This window comes from Pan paniscus, chromosome 23 (genome assembly GCF_029289425.2).
Source record: "Pan paniscus chromosome 23, NHGRI_mPanPan1-v2.0_pri, whole genome shotgun sequence".
In the NCBI taxonomy this organism is placed as follows: Eukaryota; Metazoa; Chordata; class Mammalia; order Primates; family Hominidae; genus Pan; species Pan paniscus.
This window is the reverse complement of record NC_085927.1, coordinates 50,756,118-50,776,638: the sequence shown is the minus strand read 5'-3', so window position 1 is coordinate 50,776,638 and position 20,521 is coordinate 50,756,118. Positions and strand designations below refer to the sequence as shown.

Below are 20,521 nucleotides of genomic sequence, written 5' to 3'. Positions count from 1 at the left end.
CCTACTAAAAGTACAAAAAATTAGCCAGGTGTGGTGGTGCGTGCCTGTATTCCCAGCTACTCAGGAGGCTGAGGCAGGAAAATCACTTGAACCTGGGAGATGGATGTTGCAGTGAGCTGAGATCACACCACTGCACTCTAGCTTGGGCAATGGAGTGAGACTGTCTCCAAAAAACAAACAAACAAAAAAACAAAACAATAGAAATTACCTGATCTGAACAAGAAAGAGAAAATAAAAATAGACTGAAAACAAAATTAAAAACAGAGCCTGTGGACCTGTGGAAATACTACAAAAGATCTACTATTTCTGTCCTCAGGGTTCCAGGAGGAGAGAATAAAGAGGGCCAGGTTGAAAAGGTAATGGGTAAAATAATGGCTGGATACTTGCCAACTTTGGCAAGAAAAATCTATAGATTCAAGAAGCTGAGCAAACACTACACAGAATACACCCATAGAAATCCATGCCACAACACATCACAATTAAACTTCTGAAAACTAAAGAGAGAAGAAATTTCGACAGCAGCCAGAGAAAACACCTTACCTAAAGATGAAAAATCATTTGAATGGCAGATTTCTCACTGCAAACCGCAGAAGCCAGCAGAAGTGGCAAAATGTTTTTCATGCAAAAAGCGAATACAAAAAAACACCTGTCAACTCAGAATGCTATATGTAGTGAAAATGTCCTTCAGGAATCAAGGGGGAATCAAGACATTCTCAGAAGGAAAACTAAGAGAATTTGTCACCAGTAGGCCTTCCCCAAGAAAGGGCTAATGGAAGTTCTCTAAAAAGAAAGAAAACAATAAAACAAGGACCTTGGAAAATTAGAAAAAACAAACACAGAAAGTAAAAATATGGGCAAATGCAATAAGCTTTTCTTATCCTTTTGAGTTTTCTAAATTATGTATGACAGTTGAAGTAAAAATTCATTTTGGAGACAGAGTCTTGCTCTGCTGCCCAGGCTGGAGTGCGGTGGGGCCATCTCGGCTCACTACAACCTCCACCTCCCGGGTTCAAGCAATTCTCATGCCTCAGCCTCCCAAGAAGCTGGGACTACAGGTACTTGACACCACGCCTGGCTAATTTTTTGTATTTTTAGTAGAGATGGGGTTTCACTGTGTTAGCCAAGATGGTCTCAATCTCTTGACCTCATGATCTGCCCACCTTGGCCTCCCAAAGTGCTGGGAATGCTATAATTTTTACTTTAGGTCGGGTGCAGTGGCTCATGCCTGTAATCCCAGCACCTTGGGAGGCCAAGGCAGGCAGATCACCTGAGGTCAGGAATTCGAGGCCAGGCGCGGTGGCTCACGCCTGTAATCCCAGCACTTTGGGAGGCCGAGGCGGGTGGATCACGAGGTCAGGAGATCGAGACCATCCTGGCTAACACGGTGAAACCCCATCTCTACTAAAAATACAAAAAAATTAGCCGAGTGTGGTGGCGGACACCTGTAGTCCCAGCTACTCGGGAGGCTGAGGCCGGAGAATGGCGTGAACCCGGGAGGCAGAGCTTGCAGTGAGCTGAGATCGCACCACTGCACTCTAGCCTGGGTGACAGAGCGAGACTCCGTCTCAAAAAAAAAAAAAAAAAGGAATTCGAGACCATCCTGGCCAACAAGGTGAAACCCCGTCTCTGCTAAAAAAAAAAAAAAAAAAAAATTAGCTTTGCATGGTGGCACATGCCTATAATCCCAGGTACCCGAGAGGCAGAGGTTGCAGTGTGCTGAGATCGTGCCACTGCACTCCAGCCTGGGTGACAGAGCGAGACTCTGTCTCCAAAAAAAAAAATATTATAGCATTATCTAATATAGTCCTAAATCTATATGGAGAAAATATTTCAAACAATTATTGTATAAACTGGGAAGGGTGAAGGGACACAGAGGGAGGTAAGGTTTTTATATTTCTCTCAAACTGGTAAAATGATGACATTAGTAGACTGTCATAAGTCATGTATATATGAGCCGTCACTTAAAAAGCTATACAAAGAGACACACTCAGAAGAGAAACACTATAAAATGGAATTCTAAAAAATGTTTAACACAGAAAGGCAGAAAAACAGAGAACAAGCAGAAAACAAAAAATAAAATGAGGTGGGGCACACTGGCTCGCATCTGTAATCCCAGCACTTTGGGAGGCCAAGGCAAGAGGATCCCTTGAGCCCAGGAGTTCGAGACCAGCCTTGGCAACATAATGAGACCTCATCTCTACAAACAATATATACACACACACACATACACGAGTGTGGTGGTGCACAACTGTATTCTTAACTACTTGGGAGGCTGAGGCAGGAGGATGACTTGAGCCCACCAATGTCAAGACTGCCGTGAGCTGCGATTTCGGCACTATACTCTAGTGTAAGTGATAGAGTGATACCTTGTCTCAAAAATAAAATAATCACTTCAACCTGAGGAAGCTGATTAGAAAAATAGAAAAAAATGAAATGACAGACTTCAGCCCTAACATATCAACAATTGCGTTAAATGCAGATGGTCTAAATATGCCAATTAAAAGAAATTGGCAGAGTGGATTTAAAAAAAAACCAGTTGTATGTTATCTGCAACAAATTCACTACAGATATGATATAGGCAAGTTGCAAGTAAAAGGATGAAAAAAGTTGTGTCATACAAGCATTCATCAAAGGAAAGCAAGAGTGACTATACTAAAATAAACTAAAGTGGACTTTGGAGCAAAGAAAATTAACGTAGAAAGAGCGGGACATTATACGACGCTAAAAGAGTCAATCCACTAAGAAGGCATAGCAATCCTAAATGTGTACGCACTAAAAAACAGCACTGCAAAACATGTGCAGTGAAAACTGACAGACCTAAAAGTAGAAATAGATAAGTCCAAGCCAGGTGCGGTGGCCCACACCTGTAATCCCAGCACTTTGGGAGGCCGAAGTGGGAGGATTGCTTGAACATAGGAGTTGACTGGTCTGGGCAACATAGTGAGACCCTGCCTCACACACAAAAAAAAAAAAATTAGCCCGGCATGGTGCCACACACCTGTGGTCTCAGCTACATGGGAGGCTGAGGTGGGAGGATCTCTTGAGCCTAGGAGGTCGAGGCTGCAGTGAGCCATGATTGCACCACTGCACTACAGCTGGGTAACAGAGTGAGACCCTGTTTCAAAAAAAAAGAAAAAAAAAATCTAATGACTTAGGCAAAATTGATCACTTCCTCAAAAACAAGTTACCACAAGTCATCCAAGATGAAATAATTTGAATAGCCCTATAACTTTTTTTTTTTTTTTTTGAGACAGAATCTCACTCTGTTGCCCTGGCTGGAGTGCAGTGGTGTGATCTCGGCTCACTGCAAACTCTGCCTCCCGGGTTCAAGTGATTCTTGTGCCTCAGTCTCCTGAGTAGCTGGGACTGCAGGCACATGCCACCATGCCTGGCTAATTTTTGTATTTTTAGTAGAGGCGGGGTTTTGCCATGTTGCCCAGGCTGGTGTCGAACTACTGACCTTAAGTGATACACCCGCCTTGGCCTCCCAAAGTGCTGGGATTACAAGCGTGAGCATGGGAGGTGGAAACTGTAGTGAGCTGAGATCGTGCTACTGCACTCCAGCCTGGGCAGACCCAGAACTTGTCTCAAAGGAAAAAACAAAAAGTTGAGGATCATCTATAATTTTATGAAGCTAGTTTTACCCTGATAACAAAACCAGACAGAGTACAAAAAAGAAAACTACAGAAATAATAACTGTCATGAATATACACACAAAAATCCGCAACAAAATATTAGCAAATGATAGCTACAAACATTTTTAAAATTTTTGTTAATGGGACAAAATATTAGCAAATATAAAAATGATTATTCACCATGGCCAAGTGGGGTTTTTTCCAGGGATGCAAGGCTGGTTCAATATTTCAAAATAAATCAATGGATTCTTCCATATTAATGGGCTCAAGAAGAAAAATCACACGATTATATCAATAGGTGCACACAAAACATTTGCAAAATTAAACATCCATTCATGATATAAATTCTCAGAAAAACAGAAGTAGAAGGGGAACTTCTTCAATGTGATAAGGAGCAATGTACAAAAACCCGCCAATGTTATACATCTGGTCCTCTGTATCTGTGGATTCAACCAACAAGGGATCAAAAATACTTGGGGGAAAAAACCCAATAAGGATGTTGTGTTTGTACTGAACATGTACAGCCTTTTTTTCCTTGTCATTATTTCCTATCTAGACTATATGGTACGTCAAATATTTACATAGCATTTACATTGTATTATAAGTAATCTAGAGATAATTTAAAGGATGCAGGAAGATATGCCTAGGTTATATGCAAATACTATACCATTTTATCTCAGGGACTTGAAGATCCTGGGATTTTGGTATACGTGGGGGATCCTGGAGCCAATCCCCCATGGACATCAAGGGACAAGTGTACTTAATGGTGAAATGCTGAATACTTTCTCCTAAAATTGGGAACAAGGCAAGAAAGGCCTCATCACTCTTTCACTGTTATTTATTATAGCACTGGAACTTCTAGCCAGTGGGACAAGACCAAAAAAAAAAAAAAGGAAGTAGCCGGGCGCAGTGGCTCACGCCTGTAATCCTAGCACTTTGGGAGGCTGAGGCGGGTGGATCACCTGAGATCAGGAGTTCCAGACCAGCCTGGCCAACATGGTGAAACCCCGTCTCTACCAAAAATACAAAAATTAGCCAGATGTGGTGGTGTACACCTGTAATCCCAGCTACTCGGGAGGCTGAGGCAGGAGAATCGCTTGAATCAGGGAGCTGGAGGTTGCAGTGAGCCCAGATCGCACCATTGCACTCCAGCCTGGGTGGCAGATTGAGACTCTGTCTCAAAAAAAAAAAAAAAAAAAAAAAAAAGGGAAGTAAAAGGCATATATAGGTTGGAAAGGAGGAAATAAAACTGTCCCATTTTTAGATGACACACGGTTTATGTAGAAAATCTCAAGGAATCTAGCAAAACTCTTACAACTAAATGAGTTCAGCAAGGTTACAGAATACATGATAAACATACCAAAATCAATTGTATTTGTATATACTAGCTAAGAATATGTGGACACTGAAATTGAAAGGAATATGCCACTTCTAATCATCCAAAAAGTGAAATAGTTAGGTGTAAATCTAACAAAACATACTTCAGACTTGTGTGCTGAAAACTACACAACACTGATAAGAGAAATAAAAAATATATGTATATTTTTGAGACACAAGCTCCCTTTGTTGCCCAGTCTGGAGTGCAGTGGTGTGATCTCAGCTCCCTGCAACCTTGGACTCCTGGGCTCAAGCAATCCTCTTCCTTCAGCATTCCGAGTAGCTGGGACTATAGGCGTGTGTCACCATGCCCAGCTAATTTTTTGGTATTTTTTGTAGAGATGTGTCTCTCATGTTTCCCAGGCTGGTCTCCAACTCTTGGCCTCAAGCAATCATCGCTCCTCAGCCTCCCAAAGTGCTGAGATGACAGGCATGAGCTACCATACCTGGTCTACACATTTTTTTTAAATAAATAGACATACGGTGTTCATGGGTTGGAAGATTCAATATTGTAAAGATGTCAGTTCTCACCAAATTGATATACAGTTTAACAAAATTCCTATCAAAATCCCAGTAAGCTTTTTTTTTTTATTTATAGACAAGATGATTATTTTATTTTTTTCTTTTTTGAGACAGAGTCTCGCTCTGTCACCCAGGCTGAAGTGGAGTGGCGGGATCTCGGTTCACTGCAACCTCCACCTCCCAGGTTCAAGTGATTCTCCTGCCTCAGCCTCCCAAGTAGCTGGGATTACAGGCACCTACCACCACGCCTGGCTAATTTTTTTTTTTTTTTTTTTTTTTTGAGACGGAGTCTCATTCTGTTGCCCAGGCTGGAGTGCAGTGGCATGATCTTGGCTCACTGCAACCTCTGCCTCCCAGGTTCAAGCAATTCTCTTGTCTCACCCTTCTGAGTAGCTGGGACTACAGGTGCCCACCACCACACCTGGGACTACAGGCACCTGCCACCATGCCCAGCTAATTTTTGTATTTTTAGTAGAGACGGGATTTCACCATATTGGTCAGGCTGGTCTCAAACTCCTTACCTCAGGTGATCTGCCCGCCTCAGCCTCCGAAAGTACTGAAATTATAGGCGTGAGCCACCGCGCCCAGCCAATTTTTGTATTTTTTTAGTAGAGATGGGGTTTCACCATGTTGGCCGGGCTGGTCTCAAACTCCTGACCTCAGGTGATCTGCCTGCCTCCACCTCCTGAAGTGCTGGGATTATAGGCATGAGCCACTGAGCCGGGCCTATTCTAAAATTTACATTAAAAGGCAAAGGAACTAGAATAGCTAGAACAATTTTGGAAAGGAAAAATAAAGTGGGAGGAATCTCTTTACCTGCTTTCAAGACTTATTTTTTATGACTGCAGTAATCAAGACTGGTGTTGGTGGAGGATAGACACATAGACCAATGGAACAGAATAGAGAACCCAGAAAAAGACTCACTCAAATATGCCCAACTGAATTTTGACAGAGGTACAAAAGTAATTCAGTAGAGGAAAAACACACCGTTTTTAACAAATGGTGCTGGAGCAATTGAACATCTATAGGCAAAGAAAAACCAAACCAAAACAAAAAACCCTTGACCTATGTCTCACATGTTATCCAAAAATTAACTCAACGTGTATCATGAACTTAAACCTAAAACTATAAAACTTTTAGAATTAAGGCCAAGCGCGGTGGCTCATGCCTGTAATCCTAGCACTTGGATTACAAGTAATCCCGAGATTACAATCTCGGGAGGCTGAGATGGGTGGATCACTTGAGGCCAGGAGTTCAAGACCAGCCTGGCCAACATGGAGAAACCCGATCTCTACTAAAAATACAAAAATTAGCCGGGCATGGTGACGGGCGCCTGTAATCCCAGCTCCTTGGGAGACTGAGAGGCATGAGAATCGCTTGAACCTGGGAGGCAGGGGTTGCAGCGAGCCGAGATAGTGCCACTGCACTATAGCCTGGGTGACAGAGTGAGACTCTGTCTCAAAAACAAACAACAGCAAAAAAAGCCAGAAAAAAAAAAAAAAAAAAAACTTAGAATGAAAGAGGAGAAAATTTGCAGGATCTAGGGCCAGACAGAATTCTTAGACTTGGCACCAATAATAGCATGATTTATAAGTGGAACAATTGATAAATTGAACATTAGAATTTAAAACTTTTGCTCTGTGAAAGGGCCAGTTAAGAGGAGGAACAGACAGCTATAAAGTGGGAGAAAGAATTTGCAAACCACATATCTGACAAAGCACTAATAGGTAGAATATATAAAGAAAGAATTCTTAAAATTCAGCTGTCAAAAAACAATCCAATTAGAACATGAGCAAATGGCATGAAAAGAGATTTCATTGGAGAGGATATATGTAATACAAATGGCAAGTAAGCAGATGAAGAGATGTTCAACACCATTAGCCATCAGAGAATGCAAATTAAAACCACAACGAGATATCACTACCAATCAGAATGGCCAAAAAAACCCAAAACCAAAAAAATCAGTGACAACACCAAATGCTGGTGAGGAGGTGGAAAAACAGAATGACTCATACATTGCAGGTAGAAATGCAAAATGGTACAGTCACTTTGGAAAGTTTGCCAGTATCTCCAGTATCTTTTTTTTTTTTTTTTTTAGATGGAGTTTTGCTTTTGTTGCCCAGGACGGAGTGCAATGGTGTGATCTTGGCTCACTGCAACCTCCACCTCCTGGGTTCAAGCGATTCTCCTGCCTCAGCCTCCCAAGTATCTGGGATTACAGGCATGCGCCACCACACCTGGCTAATTTTTTGTATTTAGTAGAGATTTATTAGGGGTTTCACCATGTTGGTCAGGCTGGTCTCGAACTCCTGACCTCAGGTGATCCATCTGCCTCGGCCTCCCAAAGTGCTGGGATTACAGGCATGCACCACTGCGCCTGGCGGTAGTGTGTTTTGTTTTGTTTGAGACAGGGTATCACTCTTGTTGCCCTGGCTGGAGTGCAGTGGCATGATCGTGGCTCACTGCAGCCTTGACAGCCCCTGGCTCAAGCGATCCTCCCACCTCAGCCTCCTAAGTAGCTGGGACTGCAGGTCCGTGCCACCATGCCTGGCTAATTTTTTGTATTTTTACAAAATAAAGCAGACAGAGGTGGGAGGATTGCTTGAGACTAGGAGTTTGAGACTAGCCTTGGCAACATAGCAAGACTCTCCACCCTGTCTCTAAACTCTCTCTCTCTCTCTCTCACACACACACACACACTTCATTGAGTGTGGTGACAGGTGCCTAGTCCTAGCTACTCCAGAGGCTGAGGCTGGAGGATCACCTGGGCCCAGGAATTTGAGGCTGCATTCCTTTGAGCTGTGATTGTACCACTGCATTCTAGCCTGGGCGATAGAGTGAGGTCTTGACTCTGAAAGAGAACAAAACGGAAACAAAAAACCCCAGCTATTGCACTCGTGGCATGTATTCCAGAGAAATGAAGACGTCTATTTACATAAAACCTATGCATAAATGTTTATAGCAGTTTTATTCTTAATAGCCAGATATCCTTCAGTGGCTAAACTAGTAAATCCATGCCACTCTGCAATAAAAAGGAATGAACTATTGATATGCAACAACGACAGGAATCTCCAGAGAATTCTGCTGAATTAAAAAAAAAAGCCAATCCCTCAAGGTTACACACTGTATGATGTGATTCTATTTACTTAACATTCTTTTTTTTACTTAACATTTTTTTTACTTAACTTTTTTTTTTTTTTTTTGAGACACAATCTCACTCTGTTGCCCAGGCTGGAGTGCAGTGGCGCCATCTCGGCTCACTGCAACCTCCGCCTCCCGGGTCCAAGCATCAGCCTCCCCAAGTAGCTGGGATTACAGGCACCCACTATCATGCCCAGCTAATTTTTGTATTTTTAGTAGAGACAGGGTTGTGCCATGTTGGCCAGGCTGGTCTCGAGCTCCTGACCTCGGGTGATCTGCCCACCTCGGCCTCCAAAAGTGCTGGGAATACAGGCATGAGCCACTGTGCCTGGCCAGCATATCTTTTTAAAAACAGGTGCCCCAAAATGCACATGATACTTCAAACATAACAATCTAATTATTGCAGGGGACCATGAGATTATAAACTCCTGGTTTTTGTTTTCAATTTTGTATTTTTTTTGAGACAGAGTCTCACTCTGTCACCCAGGCTGGAGTGTAGTGGTGCGATCTCGGCTCACTGCAACCTCTGCCTCCTGGGTTCAAGCGATTCTCATGCTTCAGCCTCCCAAGTAGCTGAGACTACAGGCGGGCACCACCAAAATTTTTGATTTTTTTTTTTTTTTTTTTTTGTAGAGATGGGGTTTCACCATATTGCCTAGGCTTGTCTTGAACTCCTGTGCTCAGGTGATCTGCCTGTCTCGGCCTCCCAAAGTGGTGGTGTTATAGGCGTGAGCCACGGTGCCTGGCCAAACTCCTGCTATTTGATTTTATTCTCATTTCAGTTACTTAAATACAAATACTGTCAACCTCAATCTGCCTTTAGTCCTCCTCTTCCTGTTGCCCACATGCAGATATAGTTCTTTTTTTTTTTTTTGAGACAGAGTTTCGCTCTCCTTGCCCAGGCTGGAGTGCAATGGCGCGATCTCAACTCACCGCAACCTCTGCCTCTTGGGTTCAAGCAATTCTCCTGCCTCAGCCTCCCGCAGATACAGTTCCTTTATTAAAAATTTTTATTGCCGGGCGCGGTGGCTCCAGCCTGTAATCGCAGCACTTTGGGAGGCCGAGGCGGGCGGATCACGAGGTCAGAAGATCGAGACCATCCTGGCTAACAGTGAGCCCCCATCTCTACTAAAAATACAAAAAATTAGCCAGGTGTGCTGGCGGGCGCCTGTAGTCCCAGCTACTTGGGAGGCTGAGGCAGGTGAATGGCATGAACCTGGGAGGGGGAGCTTGCAGTGAGCCGAGATCGTGCCACTGCACTCCAGCCTGGGGAACAGGGAGAGACTCTGTCTCAAAAAAAAATTTTTTTTTTATTGCCGGGTACGGTGGCTCAAGCCTGTAATCCCAGCACTTTGGGAGGTCGAGGCGGGCGGATCACGAGGTCAGGAGATCGAGACCATCCTGGCTAACACGGTGGAACCCCATCTCTACTAAAAAAAAATACAAAAAAATTAGCCGGGCGTGGTGGCGGGCACCTGTAGTCCCAGCTACTCAGGAGGCTGAGGCAGAATGGCGTGAACCCGGGAGGCGGAGCTTGCAGTGAGCTGAGATCGTGCCACTGCACTCCAGCCTGGGCGACAGAGCAAGACTCCGTCTCAAAAAAAAAAAAAAAAAAATTATTGTGGCAAAATGTACATACAATTTCCCAATTTTACCCATTTTTCTTTATTTCAAATTTTTAAGTTCAAAGGGCACCTCTGCATGATTGTTACATGGGTAAATTGCTCAACATTGGAGTTCGGTGCGCAGATTATTTTGTCACTGAGGTAATGAGCCTAGTACCTGAGAGCTGATTTTTCGATCCTCACCCTCCTTGTTTCAGCCTTGAGTAGGCACTGGTATCTATTGTTCCCTTCTTTGGATCCATGTGTACTCAATGTTTAGCTCCCACTTATAAGTGAGAATATAATTTTTTTTTTTTTTGAGACGGAGTCGTGCCTTGTCGCCCAGGCGAGTGCAGTGGCGCGAAATCGGCTCACTGCAAGCTCCACCTCCCGGGTTCATGCCATTCTCCTGTCTCAGCCTCCTGAATAGCTGGGACTACAGGCGCCCGCCACCATGCCCGGCTAATTTTTTTGTATTTTTAGTAGAGACGGGGTTTCACCGTGTTAGCCAGGATGATCTCCTGACCTCATGATCCGCCCGCCTCGGCCTCCGAAAGTGCTGGGATTACAGGCGTGAGCCACCGCGCCCGGCCAGAAAATTGAATAATATTTCATTGCATGTATACACATTTTGTTTATCCATTCATCCATCAATCGATATTTGGATTTTTCTACCCTTTGGCTATTGTTAATAATGCTGCATTGAACATTGGTGTACAAATAACCGAGTCCCTGCTTTCAATTTTTTTTTTTTTTTTTGAGACTGAGTTTTGCTCTGTCGCCCAGGCTAGAGTGCACTGGCGCACTGCAACCTCTGCCCCCCAGGTTCAAGCGATTCTCCTGTCTCAGCCTCCCGAGTAGCTGGGACTACAGGTGCTTGCCACCATGCCCGACTAATTTTTTTTTTTTTTTTTTTTTTTTTTGAGACGGAGTCCCCCTCTGTAGCCCAGGCTGGAGTGCAGTGGCGCAATCTCGGCTCACTGCAAGCTCCACCTCCCGGGTTTACGCCATTCTCCTGCCTCAGCCTCCCGAGTAGCTGGGACTGCAGGCGCCCGCCACAACGCCTGGCTATTTTTTTTTGTATTTTTAGTAGAGATGGGGTTTCACTGTGTTAGCCAGGATGGTCTCAGTCTCCTGACTTCGTGATCCTCCCGCCTCAGCCTCCCAAAGTGCTGGGATTACAGGCGTGAGCCACCATGCCCGGCCAAGCCCGGCTAATTTTTTATTTTTAGTAGAGAGGTTTCACCATGTTGGCCAGGCTGCTCTCGAACTCCTGACCTCAGGTGATCCGCCTGACCCAGCCTCCCAAAGTGCCGGGATTAGAGGTGTGAGCCACTACACCTGGCCTCAATAAAATATTTAATAACATCTTTCAAGATGAGTATTTTTTTAATTGCTAAAATGTGAAATTTTAAAAATTAAAAAAAAAATTTTTTTGAGACAGAGTTTCGCTCTCCCAGACTGGAGTGCAGTGGCTTGATCTCGGCTCACTGCAACTTCCGCCTCTCGAGTTCAAGCAATTCTCCTGCCTCAGCCTCCCGAGTAGTTGGGACTACAGGCTCCCACCACTGTGCCCAGCTAATTTTGTATTTTAGTAGAGACGGAGTTTCACCATGTCGACCAGGCTGGTCTCGAACTCCTGAGCTCAGGCAATCCGCCCGCCTTGGCCTCCAAAAGTGCTAGAATACAGGTGTGAGCCACTGTGCCCGGCCATTTTTTTTTTGTTTAAGTTCCCGGATACATGTACACAACTGTGCAGAATGTGCAGGTTTGTTACATAGGTAAATGTTTGCCATGGTGGTTTGCTGTACCTATTAACCCATCACTGAATTATTAAGCTCTGCATGCATTAGCTGTTTATCCTGATGCTCTCCCTCCCCCTGCCCCTCCAAGATGAATATTTTAATAAAAATGTTTGTTCTAACCTTGTAGGCTTCCCACTTTCGTTTCCTAGGAAAATGTAGTATTTAGTGGCAACCATTCAGAACCAATGGGGTTTAAAAACTGGTGGAAATCTAGATCAATATTACATAGTGACAGATACTTTTTTTTTTAGAGACAGGGTCTTGCCCTTGTCACTCAAGTGTAGTGGTATGATCATGGCTTGTTGCAGCTTTGGGCCTTGGACTCCTGGGCTCAAGTGATCCTCCCACCTCAACCTCCTAAGTAGCTGGGGCTACATGCATGCACCATCACACCTAATATAATTTTTTTGTAGAGATGGGGATCTAGCTATGTTGCCCAGGTTGGTCTTGAACTTCTGGCCTCCAGTGATCCTCCCACCTCAGCCTCCAAAAGTGCTAGGATTACATGCATGAGCCACCACATCTGACCAGTCACACAAATTTTTATGTCCAGAGTAATTCTTACCAGTATAATTCTAGATCTTATGACCCTAAATTAAATACCCTAAATGATATTTCAATTAGGGTATTTAAATTAGGGTCATAAGATGTAGAATTATTTTTCAAGAGCTCACTGAAATATGGAGAAGAAGAGGTGTTACCATTTGGTCATCTACTTCAGTGGCAGCTGTTGAGCACAGTGTCACATGAAAGACAAGGATGTCATGGAATTTAGCTAGAGTGGTTGGTGTTTCAGATATGTAAGGGCTGCTAGCCATAGGTGTCATGGGGGCTCAAGACTGAGCCAGGGCTGCTTCCAGATGCAGCCTCAGACAGCCCAGATCTCTGCTTTACATATGCTGGATACTTACGACTTTTGTGGATGAAGTACTTCTTAGTGGAGTCTGTGAGCAGGGTGACTGTTCTAACAATACATGTATATGCTGCAAATTATAGCTTATTTTGAAATATTTGATATAAAATATTTCAACTGGATTAGAAATCCATTCCCATTATAAGAAATTTCATGTTTGTTGGTCAGCCATGGTGGCTCACTGTACATATTTTTCTTATCATAGTTAAAGGATGTATAATAATTTTTTTTCTACAAGTCGTATGTACTTACCACTCAGCCCCCTCAAATTTGTTCCATTGTGCCATACAAAGTATCTTTTTGTGCCTGCCAGAATGTGAGAAATGTTAAAGGTACTCCTCATAGACAGTCTCAGGTTTTAAAGATGGTTCCTAACAGGGAGAGAGAGATGGCTACACTTACGATTCATTATATGGTTGACAAAGGTCAAATATTCATAATTTTGCAACTTGATCCTATTTCCCCACAAAATTCATCCTTCATAAAATGTGCATGGCTACAGTTTACAGTCTTGAGTGTTATGGGGACTTTCTGGAGTCCTTTCAGTCAGTTTTGTGCCAACCTTTTAATAGGCTGGATCAAATCCACCAGATTCTTCCTCTACAAGACTGATAAAATCATTTCAAGTTTGCTATCATGATTTTGTGACAGCAGCTAATGAATACTTTGTAAATTATTTTGTAAAACCAGACGGTCTCACGTTTATACTGTTTATACTAAATAGACCGTAAACTCTAGATTCTAAAGTAACACACACATACCATACACCTCTATATTGTTTTATAGTTTTATTTTTTTTAAATGACAGTTACAAGTGCTTTTCCCTTGATGGGCAATGACGTAACTATTTTCAGTTATTAGTAATGCCTTAAAAAGTAACAGCATTTTGTCTAAACTGAACTTATATAATTGCACAAAAGTCATGGAAAGCATTAAGAAATGCTGGTAAAGATTGAAGTTTTCTCAGATTCTTGCGCAACTCCAAGAAGCCTTGATTCCAGTGGGTCCTCTGATTCAAACAATAATGATGCTCAAACTCAGTGACACACAGGTAGAGAACAGCAGCACAACCAGGAGAACCCATGTGGTTTGTAACAGTGAAATTCTGCTCTACTGTTAAGGTTTAATGATGCATTCATTCATCTTTTCATTAGGAGCATAAAAAACACCTCAAATTATATTTTCTCAGGCTTAAAACTTGTTTTGAGCTATGGATTCTACTTCAGGAAACAAAAATTAAAAAAAAAAAACACAATCACACCATAAAAACCTCTTCTAAGCAGGTTCCTTTATGTTGCTACTGTCTGTGGTGCCTGCCTAATTTTCTAATAGACACACAAACGAATTACATTCTCAGCTATCAGACACTAGTTGAGGGACAGCAGATAGGTTCTAACTCAAATTCTGTTTTATTGGCAGCAGTTATTGGAAACACTGTTACAAAGGACTCCGAGGTCACCGCTGGACTGGTGAACAGCTCACTGTGCTTTCTTCTCAATCTCTGATATGGGAACAGGAGGGGGAGAAGCAGCATTTGTGCTTCACATTTCTGATCTCTGTATTATTAACAAAGCTGAACAGGGTGTGGGTGTGGATATTTGGAAAGACATAACAAAGGTACATTTTTCTGTTTTAATAAGTTGCAATGTCTTTATATGGAGGTTTAACATGTTTTATTTGGATCTTAATCTCAAGACAGTATTTCTACGGTGAAGGTTTTTCCCTTTCTCACCTTACAAAAACTGAGAAAAAAGCAAGGTTCTGAAGGAAGATGCACACACAGTACTTTAAGTTACTCTCAGAAGCATTTTCCTAACATGGATACTATGATTATGAGAGGAGGAGAGTTCTCACTCCAGTTTTTCTCTTCTTTTTTATTGAGACAGGGTCTTTCTCTGTTGCCCAGGGTGGAGTGAAGTGGCACAATCATGGCTCACTGCAGCCTTGACCTCCTAAGCTCAAGCGATCCTCCCACCTCAGCCTCCTGAGTAGCTGGGACTATAGGTGCAAACCACCACACCTGGCTAACTGTAAATTTTTTTGTTGAGACTAGGTCTCTCTATGTTGCCTAGGCTGGTCTCAAACTCCTGGGCTCAAGTGACCATCCCTCCTTGGTCTCCCAAAGTGCTGGGATTATAGCTGTGATCCACTGCACCCAACTTTACTATAGTATTTATACTGTTGTGTTTCAAATAAAGAACACAGTCTGTTTCCTAATTATGGTGACAAAATAGTAATTCCTGAAATAAATACATAAAAGTATGTGACACTGGATATCCAGATATGTTTCCTTCATTTAGGTGGTATTGTTAATGATCTAACCATGTATCTTCAACTCAGGGAGAAAAATTCCAGTGGTAACATTTGAGTAATTTTTTTTAAGTTAAGATTTTTAATAGGAATGCCTGGTATATATATTATTTATTATACTTAGAACTAAAGGCTTGGCTGGGCGCGGTGGCTCACGCCTGTAATCCCAGCACTTTGGGAGGCCAAGGTGGGCAGATCACGAGGTCAGGAGATCAAGACCATCCTGGCCAACATGGTGAAACCCTGTCTCTACTAAAAATACAAAAATTAGCTGGGCATGGTGGTGCGTGCCTGTAATCCCAGCTACTTGGGAGGCTGAGGCAGGAGAACTGCTTGAACCAGGGAGTTGGAGGTTGCAGTGAGCCAAGATGGCGCCACTACACTCCAGCCTGGCAACAACGCAAGACTGTCTCTGGCTGGGCGCCGTGGCTCATGCCTGTAATCCCAGCAGTTTGGGAGGCCAAGGTGGGTGGATCACAAGGTCAGGAGATCAAGACCAGCCTGGCCTGGCCAAGATGGTGAAACCCTGTCTCTACTAAAAATACAAAAATTGGGTGTGGTGGCAGGTGCCTGTAATCCCAGTTACTAGGGAGGCTGAGGCAGGAGAATTGGTTGAAGCCGGTGGGTGGAGGTTGCAGTGAGCCAAGATCACACCACTGTACTCCAGCCTGGGTGACAGAGTGAGACTCTATCTCAAAAAAAAAAAAAGAACTAAAGGCTCAACACAAAGAAATGATAAATGTTCAATGTGATGGATATGCTAATTGTTCTGATGTGATCATTATATATGTATCAAAACATCATTATTTACCCTGTAAATACGTACAATTATATGTCAATTAAAAACTTTAAAAAGGCTGGGTGCAGTGGCTCACGCCTGTAATCCCAGCACTTTGGGAGGCTGAGGTGGGCAGATTATGAGGCCAGGAGATTGAGACCATCCTGGCTAACACAGTAAAACCCCGTCTCTACTAAAAATACAATAAACTAGCCGGGCATGGTGGCACGCGCCTGTAGTCCCAGCTACTCAGGAGGCTGAGGCAGAAGAATTGCCTGAACCCGGGAGATGGAGGTTGCAGTGAGCCAAGATCGTGCCACTGCACTCCAGCCTGGGTGACAGAGCGAGACTCCATCTCAAAAAAAAAAAACAAAAAAAACCTTTAAAAAAAAAAAAAAAGCTAATATAAAGCCTTTACCTTAAAACTCTGAATTTATCTTATTCACTTTTTACCCTTAGAAGTTTATGAACTTGCAAGGCAGTTGAAAACTATGGTAAGTCTTCAAGTCCCAGCTTTATTAAATGTAAGAGATCAGCAAACTTTAACCTAAATTTTAAGAATTTTAAGAAATATTTGGAAAATACTATTAGAAAAATAAAATTATTTGATATCCAGTAACAGTTAATAGCATTCTCTGTATTAAAAAAATTACTAAAGGGAAATGGGCATGTCTGTGGCATGGCTGAGAATGAATAAGATCACACACAGCTTATCTGCTCAACAAATCCTGAATATATCAGACAGCCCATAACATTGCTATGAGAAGTCTGATTCAAACGCTTAGCTGCTATAGTTAGTTAATCTGGGACTCAAAGGACAATATACCTGGGTCAGGGACTGAAAATCACCAGAAGAATTCTACAACAGCCTTTCTGCCTACCAATAACACCTACAGAACTTGACTGGAATCTAACCAGAAGTCTGTTTCATGTCCAAGTATGCTGCTATACATACAAGCTACCTAGGCTTTTAGCTAGAAAAGTTTAGACCATAGAAAATGATACAGGAGGTGCGGTGGCTCACGTCTGTAATCGCAGCACTTAGGGAGGCCGAGGCGGGCAGATCATGAGGTCAGGAGTTCGAGACCAGCCTGGCCAACATAGTGAAACCTCGTCTCTATTTAAAATACAAAAAAATAGCCAGGTGTGGTGGCAGGCACCTGTATTCCTAGCTATTCGGGAGGCTGAGGCAGGAGAATCGCTTGAACCTGGGAGATGGAGGTTGCAGGGAGCTGAGATCTCGCTATTGCACACCAGCCCCGGTGACAGTGTGAGACTCCGTCTCAAAAAAAAAAAAAGAAAAGAAAAGAAAATGATACAAGAAGAAAAGCAAACTCCTTATTCCTGGATTACAAATGAACAAAGGAAACACAATCCAAGGAAAGGGCTGTTGGGGGCACAGAGCCTGGGAAGTGAGCAGCCAGAGTTGTGGAGTTATTTCCCTCCCCTTTTTTCAAAAAGCGCTGGATTGAGAAATTGGAGGGAGGTGGGAAGGTGGGTATGGGGGATGGAGACTCCAGCTGTGCAGCCTCCATTCTGAGAGCTGCTTAGATAAGGTGCGCAAAGCCAGGCATTCCTAGGCTAGCACTGTCAGGATATGATTTGTATCACTTTTGTTTTCACATTATCTGTCTCTTGAGGAAGTCACTGCCTGTCTGCTTTTCACTCTGTACCCTGGGTTTCCCTGATAAGATAGGCAAACTTCCAGCATTACAGAGATTGTTAATCCCCTAGCTTGTGCTTCCCTAATACAAATTGTTTTTTTAAGAAACCCTCAAATTTGTGTTCTAACAATTGGCATGTTTTATACATCTTGACCTCATATCCAGGTTTAAAGGAGGTGAACACACTCGTTCTTAAAGCTTCCCTCTATCACAGAAGCTCCTAAATAAGCTATCTGTGGTAATCTAGCCCTGTTCATCTTGCAAACTGAGTTGCTGTATAATTGTATCCAATGTTTGTGTTTAAAAAAATATGACTCTTACACTGGGCGCAGTGGCTCATGCCTGTAATCCTAACACTTTGGGAGGCTGAGGTGGGCGGATTGCCGGAGCTCAGGAGTTTGAGACCGGCCTGGGCAACAGGGTGAAACCCTGTCTCTACTAAAATACAAAAAATTAGCTGGGCATGGCAGCGTGCACCTGTAGTCCCAGTTACTTGGGAGGCTGAGGCAGGAGAATTGCCTGAACCCAGGTGGTGGAGGTTGTAGTGAGCTGAGATTACGCCACTGCACTCCATCCAGCCCAGGCGACAGAGCGAGACTCTGTCTCCAAAAAAAAAAAAAAAGAAGTATGACTCTTTACCACTGCACTCCCAGTGCTAGTATCAAAGAAAGATAAGAATCATAGGATATTTACGGGTACTTGGTAGATTCCATATTTTGTTTCTATTAGCACTAGAGGAAATCACAGAATGATAACAGGGGTACTTCTCTGAAAACTGGGCGCTACTACTGTGACTCTGACAGGGTGCGTAAGTAGAGGATCTGCTCCTGCGCAGCACAACAGCTAAAAGGGTAACCCGTGAGGGTCAGTGCATTAAGAATCTATAGAGGGAGCAGGGATATCTGCGAAAGAAATCTTTCTTTCTTTTTTTTTTGAGATGGAGTCTCGCTCTGTCACCCAGGCTGGAGTGCAGTGGCGCGATCTTGGCTCACTGCAAGCTCTGCCTCCTGGGTTCACGCCATTCTCCTGCCTCAGCCTCCTGAGTAGCTGGGACTACAGGCATCCGCCACCACGCCCGGCTAATTTTTTTTGTATTTTTAGTAGAGACGGGGTTTCACCGTGTTAGCCAGGAGGTCTCAATCTCCTGACCTCGTGATCCGCCCACCTCGGCCTCCCAAAGTGCTGGGATTACAGGCTTGAGCCACCACGCCCGGCCAGAAATCATTTTTTTCTTTTCTTTTTATTAATTTTTGAAGTCATCATTAAGAAATCATCTTTAAATTGAAGAGAAAAGATGGCAGGATGTCAGGATTTTTTTTTTTTTTTTTTTTTTTTGAGGCAGAGTCTTGCTCAGTCACCCAGGCTGGAGTGCAGTCGCATGAGCTCAGCTCACTGCAACCTCCACCTCCCAGGTTCAAGCAATTCTCATGCCTCAGCCTCCCAAGTAGCCAGGATTACAGGCATGTATCATCACACCCAGCTCATTTTTGTATTTTTAGTAGAGACAGTGTTTCACCACGTTGGCCAGGCTGGTCTTGACCTCCTGGTCTCAAGAGATCCACCTGCTTGGACCTCCCAAAGTGCTGGGATTACAGGCAGAACCGCTGTGCCCAGCCCTGATGTCTGGATCTTTAGTATATACATATATAATTTTCTTTCTCTTCCATTTCCATCTTTATCAAGAATCTAAACACTTTCCAGGTCCCAGGCAACCAAATGGCAAGAAAAGCTCAGAAGTGTTTTGTTTGGTAGGTAGCTAGTGTTGCTGGAACCTGGACTGTGGCTGACTAGTAAGACTGCAGGACACCAGTGCCCCTGAGAGCTCATATGGCTCCAGTAGATATGCAGGATCTAGAATAGGTAGGGAGGAGTTACAGAAGGTATGTATTGGCCACCCACAATCACCGAAAGATGAATTTTCGCATAGGCAGAGACCTTGGTAATTAGCTAAAAATACAGGCATCACACAAACTTCTTATGATATTGGGTTGATCTCAGCAAAAGTATAGAAAGGGAAGGACTTGAAAGAAGAAGTGAATTTTCTATATGTTTAAATGTGTTAACTGGAATGCATGGACATGTGTAACCAAGACCTTTATGTTTAAAAATTAAACTTGCTCTGATCATTAATTCTATAGAATTAATGTTACCAAAGCTGCAGTAACATACTATTCAAAAATTCATTTTCCCAGACTTCTAACTACTTAAAACAAAAAACCCCCCACACACAATTACATACATTCACACAGCTGCTATGCTCCCAAATGGAATGCATATATTAATGCACACACAGAGACACTCAGAAAGCACACGTGCAGGGCTGCCAGGAGACACCCATTTTGAACCTGAGGTGCATGTGGGCCGCAGTGAAGGTCAAGAAGCCTGGCTGCGTATCTGTTCAATGTCATTCATCTCTTTGGGACAGTCTGCAGAAAGGATGAGAGGTGAGTCCTGAGTCACCACTACATCATCCTCAATTCGTACACCAAGACCCCGAAACTTCTCTGGGGCATCTTTGTCATCCTCTGGAATATAAATGCCTGTGAAGTAGAAAGAAGAACATGCTGTTCAGGAATGATAGTAACTGGGTGGTTTGGGGCAAGTAAGTTAACCTCTGGGTTAAAATTCCTTCCTCTGTAATACTGGATCTTTATGGTACCTACCTAGTAAAGCTGTGAGGATTAAATGAGATAATACATGTCAAAGTGGCTGGCATATAATGGTCAACACATGTTGGTATCATTACTAAAATTATTATTGTGGTTATCTTTA

At 43.2% G+C, this 20,521-nt stretch overlaps 1 protein-coding gene across 4 annotated transcripts in view; it reads right to left on the bottom strand.

The window, feature by feature from the left end:
* Positions 1-13,770: 13,770 nt before the first annotated feature.
* XPNPEP3 (X-prolyl aminopeptidase 3) overlaps positions 13,771-20,521 on the bottom strand; it is a 75,045-nt gene continuing 68,294 nt past the window's right edge. For all 4 annotated transcript variants that reach the window (XM_003814616.7, XM_008967376.5, XM_008967377.6 and 1 more), the window contains one exon: positions 13,771-20,289. In XM_003814616.7, coding sequence (XP_003814664.3) covers positions 20,123-20,289 — 167 coding nt within the window. In that variant the 3' untranslated portion in view covers positions 13,771-20,122. The remainder of the gene's footprint in view (positions 20,290-20,521) is intronic.